Consider the following 10,036-nt stretch of genomic DNA (forward strand, 5'->3'; position numbering starts at 1 on the left):
AAAACGTTATCAATTGAGTTGATTTTGGTGGCCTCAGACCGGGTTAGTTAGTAGAGAACCTTGATTTCCATATACTATTCTGTTAAATAGCTAAAATAACCCTGAATAACCAGAATAGCTCTTTGAAGAAAATAACTTTAGCACTATTTCAAGTTACAGCTATCCATGTAATGTGGCTTAGGCCCATCCAGCACAGTAAAGTGAGGCAGTACTGGGAACCCTTGTGAGGCAAGCTAAGCCTTACAAATCACTACACTTGTGTTTTACAGCTATTACATAAACTTTTCTGCAAGAGAACAGTCTGGCGCCAGGAAAGAACTGACCCCCCTGGCTCTGGGCTTTACCTTGTTTCCTGTACCAGCGCAGCAGATCCCCAGGGCCATTGCAGCTCCGTAACGCACATGAGGGTTGTAACTCTCTGACAATAACGAAACAACACTCGGGCACTGTTCAGGGGTCCTGATAAGAGAAATTGAAGGCAGTGTTATAGGTGACATATTTTAAATCAAGAAGGAAGCACTTCAACTAAGTTTTTATTTTTTTTAAGTTACGGGAAACAACATAGTATTAAGAAGCCAACAAATTAAAAATCTTTCAAAGAATTCTAATTATTGATAGAAAAAAAATCTATCTTCAATAATCAGGGAATATACGCAAAAGAGACATGCATCAGTGACTGCTCAACCACAGCTCTGTTGCAGATGCTCCTGAGAGTGGGGACAGCCGTGGAAGGAGGCAGCACACAATTTCTATTCCCTGCTTACTTTGCATTTTGCTTCAGAACAGTCAATTCTAGGGACTCCTGAATGTTTCCAAAGATGCATAAGAGATTCAAATCCCCCAGTATTGCTCTGGTTGAATATTAAACTGGTAAATAAGCTTCCTAGTATGAATAATTTGGAAGTAATCCTAATAGCAACAAAATGGAAAAACAGCATGGGGTTGTAAAAATAGCAACGTATTAGGAGACAGAATATCTGGGTGCTAGTGCTGCTTATGTAACATTAGGCAAGTCACTTAAGTTTTCTTCTCTGTAAACAGAGGTAACTTTTCTTGACTATTTTTTGCAGGAATAATGTAAAAAACAAACAAGCAAATAACTAAAAATATAATAAGAATATATATGCTTTCAGTTACTACATATTGAGATAAATAACAATAAGCTAAATGAGAAGTGAGGAAGTCAAAACCCATATTCTAATTCCTGTTTTGTCTCTAAATAGCTGGGGCAATTCAGACAAGGCTCAATCAACCCATCACTCTGGGGCCCTTTCCTCATCTGAAAAATGAAGAAAGAGAAGTACAGTAAGGTCTGCTCTGGCTTTGTAATTCTGTGGCTTTAAAATATGAACCAAATATCAAGGATTTTATATTAATGCCCATTGATTATTACAGGCAAAGTTTCTTTACTGAGTAACATTCCTATGAAATAAAAATGAATTTTAAAGTGGTATCACACCCAAGAGGTTGCTGGAGAATTACTCTAAAATTTGCAGTTGATAGCACCATCATTTAGCTTTTATTTTCACTCCTGGAATCTGTTAAGCTAAGAACTAAGAGCTCTTTCTGTAATTCGATACCCTGCTCCTTTGACAGATACACTCAAGTATTTTGCCACCTAATTCACTGCAAATAAAGCCACTTAACAAGACTGCAAATGTCTCAAAGGCCAAGGAGTGAGACTATGTCTTATATATATATTTTTTATCTCCCATAAATAACAGCACAATGCAGGGTGCCACAGACAACTTCTATTACTTAGTAAAAGCCAAAGAGAACCAAACTAAATTCACATTTAGATTTAACCAACAAGTATTTTCTACAAGATTCAAGGTGTAACGGTTAAGCACTGGGAAAAATATAAAGCCCTTCCATGTTCCCACTCTCCCTTCAAGTTTATAATTCAGCTGGATAATAAAAAACAGAGAGTTAACAATTCAGTACCTGTGAGTGTTCCTTCGTAAGGGCTAAATAAGTGTATTAATTTTCTTCCTGAAGTTCAGAGTAGGGAGACCACACAGAGGCGCAGGGAAGGCCTCGCAGGTCATATCTGTACTGTGACTTGAAGGATAATTAAGATCTGATAGAATTAGGCAGAGCAGAGAGATGAATGTCACGGGCGAAGGTATGAACACTGAAAGTGAGAAGTGAGCTTAAGGAAAAGTTAGTAGATGAACTATGCTGGTTCTGTGTACAGGAATAATGGGAGGTATCAGAAATAAAAAATCAGGAATACTGGCACAATAATTACTTGGGAGCATGGCAGGTATTCAAAGCTTTCTAATGATGGTGCCCAACCTCCTTTTCAACCTTCCCTACACTTTCCCTAAAATCTACCCTCCATCTCAGTCAGCATGCCACTCAATACTCTCCCCATGTTCTACCCCCTCCTATTTTCTACCTTTGCTTATGCTACACCCTACTGAGTGTTCTTCCTAACTCCAGAACTGTTAAAATTCATCCATTCAAGGGCCTGGTTCAAATGACAGCACAGGTATGCCTTATGAGTATATCTGCTCTAATACGTGAGTTGTTGTGAAGAACAAATAAGATATCACGTAAATGAACCAGCTTTGAAAACTAGACAAAAGTACTAGACAAATATGTATTATCCACAGACCCATCTTGGTATCTTTGAGACCTGAAAGCTGAGTCTAGTCATCATACACACACACACAAACTTTAATACTTTATAAATAAAAATAATAATAATTTATTTATTTCAAACTCCCTGTTCCCCCTACTCTCAGCCTATGGTAATCATTAATCTTTTTTCTTGTCTTGATGGATTTGCCTATTCTAGACATTTCATATAAGCTGTGTCTGGCTTATTTCACTTAGCATACTGTTTTCAAGATTCATCCATATGGTGGCATATATGAAAACTTCATTTCTCTTCACTGCTGAATAATCACTGTGTGTATATACTATGTTTTGTTTATTCATTTATCTGTTGATGGGCACTTGGGTTATTTCCATCTTTTGGCTATTATGAATAATGCTGCAATGAACACTGGTGTACAGTCATATTATTATTGGGTGCTTATTATGTACCAGTAACGGGTTTAGACTGTAACAAACATTTGGAAAAACTGGGTACTAGTTCACACTCTCTCAGGACTTAGTTATGGGACTTTCTCATCTGATATAAAAACTAGTTGCCGTCAAGTGGATTCCGACTCACGGTGACCCCATGTGTGTCAGATTAGAACTAAGCTCCATAGGGTTTTCAAGGGCTGATTTTCTGGAAGCAGGTCTTGCCAGGCCTTTCTTCTGAGGCACCTCTGGACGGACTTAAACCTCTAAATCTTTCAGTTAGCAGCTGAATGCATCAATCATTTGTATGTTGTTGTTGTCCTGTGCCATCAAGTCAGTTCAGACTCACAGCAACAGAACGAAACACTGCCCGGTCCTGCACCATCCTCACAATCATTGCTATGCTTGAGCCCATTGTTGCAGTCACTGCATCAATCCATCTTGTTGAGGGTCTACTTCTTTTTTGCTGACTCTCTATTTTAGCAAGTATGATGTCTTTCTCCAGAGACTGGTCCCTCTTGATAACATGCCCAAAGTACATGAGACGAAGTCTGGCCATCCTCGCTTCTAAGGAGCGTTCTGGATGTGCTCCTTCCAAGACAGATTTGTTTGTTCTTTTCAGCAGTCCATGGTGTCAATATTCTTCGCCAACACCCCAATTAAAAGGCATCAATTCTTCTTTGGTTTTCCTTATTCATTGTCCAGCTTTCGCATACATACGAGGCAACTGAAAATACCATGGCTTGAGTCAGGCGCACCTCAGTCCTCAAAGTGACATCTTTGCTTTTTAAAGAGGTCTTTTGCAGCAGATTTACTCAGTGCAATTTGCTTAGGGGTTCTAAATCTATTTTAAAAAAAAAAAAATCAGGGTTGCTTTTCCCATAAACAATGTACAGATACATATAACTTTGGGACTCTAATCTCTAAGCGTTAAAATGAGGGAATGTATCCCTTAAGGTTTTAAAATACAGTCAGCCCTCTGTTTCTGCAGGTTTTACATCTGCGGATTCAAACAACTGCGGTCGGAAAATATTAAAAAAAAAAGTTATTTCCAAAGGCAAAATTTAAATTTGCCACATGCCAAGCACTAAACTGAATCCATGAGAATGAAGTGATGTGTAGGCATACTCTGCTGTACTTTCCTGCCATTTCACAGACTCTCAGTCCCTCTCTAGCACTTGTTGTCTGAGCATCAATCACCTTGCGTCTTGTCATTATTCCCTAAACAATACAGTACTATAACAACTATTTACATAGCATTTACATTGTATTAGGCATTATAAGTAATCTAGAGATGATTTAAGGTATATGGGAGGATGTGTGTAGGTTACATGCAAATACTATACCACTTTATATAAGGAACTTGAGCATCCGAGAATTTTGGTGTCCATGGGGGTTCCTGGAATCAATCCCCAGAGGATACCAAGGGATTACTGCACAGTTTATATTAGTGTCATGTAAAGAGAACGAAAAACAACAACCTTACTCTTAAGTGTTATGCTTGTGGTTCATCATGAGGTACAATATTACAGGCAACAACAAGTAAAAATATTACCTTAATTTCACGTGTACAATTCCAGCTTTTAATGAAAAGAAGTTGTAATATTCTGCTTTAGAAAAATGAAACACAGTAAAACAAAATAACTAAGTTCTGATTTGTTATTTCAATCAGATTTCTTGGCTTGCAGCTCAGAGTCATTTTGCCAATGCTACTCTTCGTAGAAACCTTCCACAGAGCAGAACTGTGCGAGGGCATACGCACAAGTCACTGCCACATCGCCCAACCATAAACCGCACATATGAATGCCTTTCTTTCAACATGCTCGTTTTCAACTACTGTTCCCTTATTAAATATTTTATGTAACTCCAACATTAAATCATATGAATAAATCAAGATACTTTCAACACTATCGCATCTTTTAAAAAAAATCTATCTTCACTTAAAAAAAAAAACCCATCTTCCCCAGAGGAGGAAAAATACAGCACTATTATGTAAACAGACAGAAACACTGTTCTAAGCACCTGGGGACCCTCACAGTAAGATTTCAGTGGGGCCATAAACCCAGGACAGTCCCTTGGTAGAATTACAAATTTATAATTCTCATTTGGTCAGCATCACAGGATTAAGACAACGATATAGGAATTAAGGATACATCCTGTCTGACTCCTCTGGATCCCTAACAACAGACTCCAAAAACCTGAGCAGCATTCTGGGTTGTAAGTGCTTGCTGGATGTCTTCAACCAAATATACCACATCTCAAACAATATACACAATTCCATATAGAAAGAGGAATACAGAAGAGGATCCCTCCCCAAAGCTACTTCTCCCCTGCCAGAACCATTCACCCACATACCCAAGAACTCATGTCTTTAATCCTTCTGTTCTCTCACTACTCACGTCCAATCTGACACTAAGTCAAATAAAATCCTTCAATCTTGTTTCTATTTCCAATGCTTTGGTTCAGGCCCTGATTATCCCTCACTGGAAAGAATACAGTGGTTCCCCAAATGATCTCTCCTTTCTTTTTCTTAAGTTTGTTGTAGTAGAGACAACATGAGCTTGGAGTCAGAAGGACCTGGTTTCTGATTCTAGTGCAGCCATTTAACAGGAGACTGCCAATCACTAAACTTCTCTGAGCCTTAATTGCTTTCTCCATAAAATTATATCTGCTCCACCTTATTCACACTGGGGAGAGGTGGGTGTGGTAGAGAGTAGTATACCCAGTTGTCGTTGAGTTGACTTCGACTCATGGCAACCACACATATCAAAGTAAGAACATAGGGTTTTCAATGGTTGATTTTTTGGAAACAGATTGCCACACTTTTCTTCTGAGGTTATCTCTTGGTGAACTTGAACCTCCAACCTTTTAGTCAGCAGTCGAGTGCACTGCTGTTTGCACCACACAAAGCAGAATAAAAAACCCCAAACTCGTTGCTATCAAGCTGACTCCAACTCATAGCAACCCTATGGGACAGAGCAGAACTGCCTCATAAGGTTTCCAAGGCTGTTAATCTTTATGGAAGTAGACTGTCACATCTTTCTCCTGCAGAGCAGCTGGTAGGTTCGAACTGCTGACCTTTAGGTTAGCAGCCGAGCACTTACCACTGTGCCACCCAGGGCTCCTTCCAGAACAGAGTACTATACTATAATTAATCACTGAAATCTGGAAGCATAACCAGAAATTGGCTTTGGATCAAAACCAGAAATTTGGCTACTAATAAGCTGAGTTTTTGCTCTTATTTTTAAAAAAAGGTGGAGTAATTCAGGCCCAAAGGAAAAAAAAACAAACAAACCTGTTGTCGTCGAGTTGATTCCGATTCATAGTGACCCTACAGGACAGAGTAGAATTGCCCCATAGAATTTCCAAGAAGCACCTGGTGGATCTGAACTATCAACCTTTTGGTTAGCAGGTGTAGCACTTAACCACTATGCAACTAGGGTTTCCCATGCCCAAAGAGTCATTCAAAACAATATAAAGTAAATTGGAATTTAATCCTAGAAAGCTGGTTATATTCAGGGTTCTGACCTCCAGATTGCCTCACCAACTTTTTAGAGAGCTAATGGTACACAGAACACTTATCTACTCGCCCCTTAGCTGCAGAAAGGGCAGGATACTCCAGGAAAAACTAGCTGACTCATAAGAAAGGGCTTATCCTAAAAGGTATATTAACATTTCTTTTATCTTATGATCCCCACTTGTTGAAAAAAAGTATTATACTTAGAACAAACAAAAGATCAAATATACTATTCTAAAACCAACCACAAAATGCAAGTTCTTTTCTTAGTAGAAAATCTTCTGAAAAGAACAGAATGTGGACTTAGGTTTTGTTTCCCAAAGAACACTAAAAATTCCATGAGGTTTAGAAAAATTTTGCCTGTGAACATAAATACTGGGAGCCTAAAGCAGAGCTTTACCTAGCTGATTGCAATAAAGACTGAAATAGATTGTGAGTACTATAAACTCAAAAGCACATAAAAACTTCTTGCCAGTTTCTCAGTCTAGTAACAGTTCCTGACACTTTCTTTAGAAAAAAACAACTGTTAAGACAAGGAATGACAAATTCTTTAATAATTAATTTGCTTAGATGTTCAATCTCTTCAAAAGTACAATAAAACCATAATATTCTTACATGTTTACTTCATTGTTTCAGCAGGCAGTTCTGAAAGGACAAAGGAACCTTTCTAAGCAACAACTGGAATGCAAACATTCACTGAAAGCAAAACTTTTGCCCATTAATCTTTACTGACACACATACATATACACAAATAACATATATGCATGTAGTAGTTTGTGATAATCTCCTTGGATCAGCATTTATAACAAGTATTTAAATGACTAATCTCTAATCAGTAATAAAAGCTCATCTCTATGTCCCTATGAACAATTTAGAAAAATCAATGTCCAGAAAGAGTCAAGCCACAGGAAAAATCAAAACAGTGGATTTTGTTTTACTGGGGTCGTGGTGGTGGTGGTGGTGGTGGTGGTGGAGGAAAGCAGGGAAACCAATACTTAGGGAATCATTTTGTTAGCACAGAATGTGCCATCTGTGACAGCATTTTAAATAATTATGTTTTGATATGTTGAATTTAAAAGGGTATTTACCCAAAACCAAAAAACCCGCTGCCATCGAGTTGATTCTGACTCATAGTGACCCTATGGGACACAGTAGAACTGCCCCATAGAGCTTCCAAGGAGCACCTGGTAGATTCAAACTGTCGATCTTTTGGTTAGCAGCCGTAGCTCTTAACCACTACGCCGCCAGGGTTTCCAGTATTTACCCAGACAATAACAAATTTGCTAGCTGCATTTGTTTTCAACAATGGAGCTACATGTTGTGGGAATTCCAGCAACTCTTTGTGTTCGTCTTTGTTAATTTTTTGCTAGTTTATGAAGTTTATGATTTTAAAAAAGAAAAAAAAAGAATGCTATTACAGGTTAAAAAAAGGGGAGATACATTTTTTAATTTAGTATTTATCATAATATAAAAGAGATACATAAAACAAAGAAAAGTTGCTTTCCCAAACACACTTTTGACCATGTAACTTCAAACCCTAAATTACTGCTAGTTGCAGCTTTTTACTTTATCCTTTAGTATTTGCTGAATATATACTATATGTCAAGTACCAAGAGGAAAAACAAAACAAAAAAATCCACACAGATTCTGTCTTAAACCTTACAATTTAGTGCTTTTTCTGTTTTTTATCATCTTCCTGGACTTCAGAAAACTAAAATGAGTGTAGTTTTAGACAAGCTTCCCTGATTTACAACTTGATAGTTCATTTCCTAACTTGGTCTATTTCCAAACAGATTAATGTGTTTAAGGTGCTGCAAAAAAGGGGGGAAACCTCAAAGAGGTGAGCAGAAAGCAGATTCATAAGCATTATACAAAGAAACTGCTACTTCACATATAAGGAACGTGGCTCTTTAAAATCTCAGATTGCATTTCTACACCTAGAGAAATCTGTAGTATTCAAAAATAGATTTCCCAAATAGATTCCCACATGTGTTCCATTTTGGGATTTTATTCAAAGAATTATAGCATTTTTAGAACTTTTCTTCCCTAATCAGCAAACCAAGAAAAGTCTTACAGTGTGAGTGGGCTGCCATCAATTCGTTGCAGTTTATTAAAGACTTTATCACTCCTTCCTTGACTTTTATAAAAATGAACACAAATACAATTTGTGTTCATAAAGTTTCTCATAAAGTTTAATTAATTACTGATATTTAAGTGTTTTGATGATACAAGTCCACTTCTAACAGCTGACTACAGTGATTACCACAGCCTTGCAGACTTGAGCAAATCCACACCAAAGATATTTGGGTCCTTTATGATCATCAAGTGTAATTCCAGGTGTAAGAATTCTTTTGATTAGAGGACAGTGCCATTCCATGACATAGTTGTACTATGGCTTCTTCTGTTCTCGACAAAAGCAGATATAGTATAAGTACCTCTTCCTTCTTGTGTGTATTCTTCTGCTCTTCTTTGGTACTTGCAGAGAGCATTTACCTTCATGACATGGCAACAAAAGCGTTACCCAAGTACCCCTCTGCAGTACCAGTGTTACCACCTCATTCACATCTCACTCAGTCTCCGTCTCTTCCCTGCCCTGTGATTTTACACACTGCTGCCAGACCAATTCTGTGCTTAGACAGTTATGTGACCCCTAAATGCCATCAAATTCAACTTAAAGTTTAGCATTTCAAGATCACCACAATATGACCCTTTTAAACTCTACTGCCTAATCCACTTTAATAAACTTCACATTCTGGTGCCTCACATATGTCCTGAACATGCATTTGCTCCTGGCTTTTACCTCACCTTTGGAAGTCATTTGAAGCCCAGCTGAAACACTACACCCATACCTTCTTTTTACAAATGTAGAAACTAAAGCTCAGAGAAATTAAGTAAGGTCTCCTGACCTTTAGTATGTTGCTTGTCCCATTTCATGACCAGAGAAGCACAGCCATTGGCTAGGAATAGAGTTTTAGGCAGTTTCTTCAACAAGTTGATGAAAACTGTAAGAGTGAGTGGAAGGAGAAAACGAAGAGGAAGATGAAGTCAATCGATGACAGCAACTCAGAGGGAATCTGTATATTAAAGGATGTGATAAAAGTTAGAAAAGATTCCCTAAGAAAGACAAAGAACCAGGCTGGGGTGTTTCTGAAGCCAAGAGAAGGTAAAGTTTTAAGGAGAAATGCTTAGTCAACAGGGCTGAATATTACACAAAATCAACAACTGGTGTTAATCAGTGATTTTCCAAGAGCTGTTTTAAAATAATATTGGGGACAAAATCCTGATTATAAGGATTATAAACTGTGTGGGTGGGAAGAAAAAGACACGTAATTATTTAAAGAAGTTTGGTGATGAAGGAAAGAGATGACAATAGCTTGAGGGGTAAGGAAAGGTTTTATTTCTCATTGACTAGAAACCTTTCTTTCTTTGGATGTGTTATCAGGAGGATCAGTCCCTGGAGAAGGACATCACGCTTGGTAAAGT

At 37.9% G+C, this 10,036-nt stretch overlaps 1 protein-coding gene across 3 annotated transcripts in view; it reads right to left on the minus strand.

The window, feature by feature from the left end:
- PSMD1 (proteasome 26S subunit, non-ATPase 1) overlaps window positions 1–10,036 on the minus strand; it is a 108,403-nt gene that overhangs the window by 40,409 nt on the left and 57,958 nt on the right. For all 3 annotated transcript variants that reach the window (XM_012559438.1, XM_004389504.2, XM_023724509.1), the window contains one exon: window positions 345–459. In XM_012559438.1, the coding sequence (XP_012414892.1) occupies window positions 345–459 (115 nt within the window). The remainder of the gene's footprint in view (window positions 1–344; window positions 460–10,036) is intronic.

The sequence above is a fragment of the Trichechus manatus genome, unplaced genomic scaffold (assembly GCF_000243295.1).
Source record: "Trichechus manatus latirostris isolate Lorelei unplaced genomic scaffold, TriManLat1.0 scaffold00249, whole genome shotgun sequence".
NCBI classification, from domain to species: Eukaryota; Metazoa; Chordata; class Mammalia; order Sirenia; family Trichechidae; genus Trichechus; species Trichechus manatus.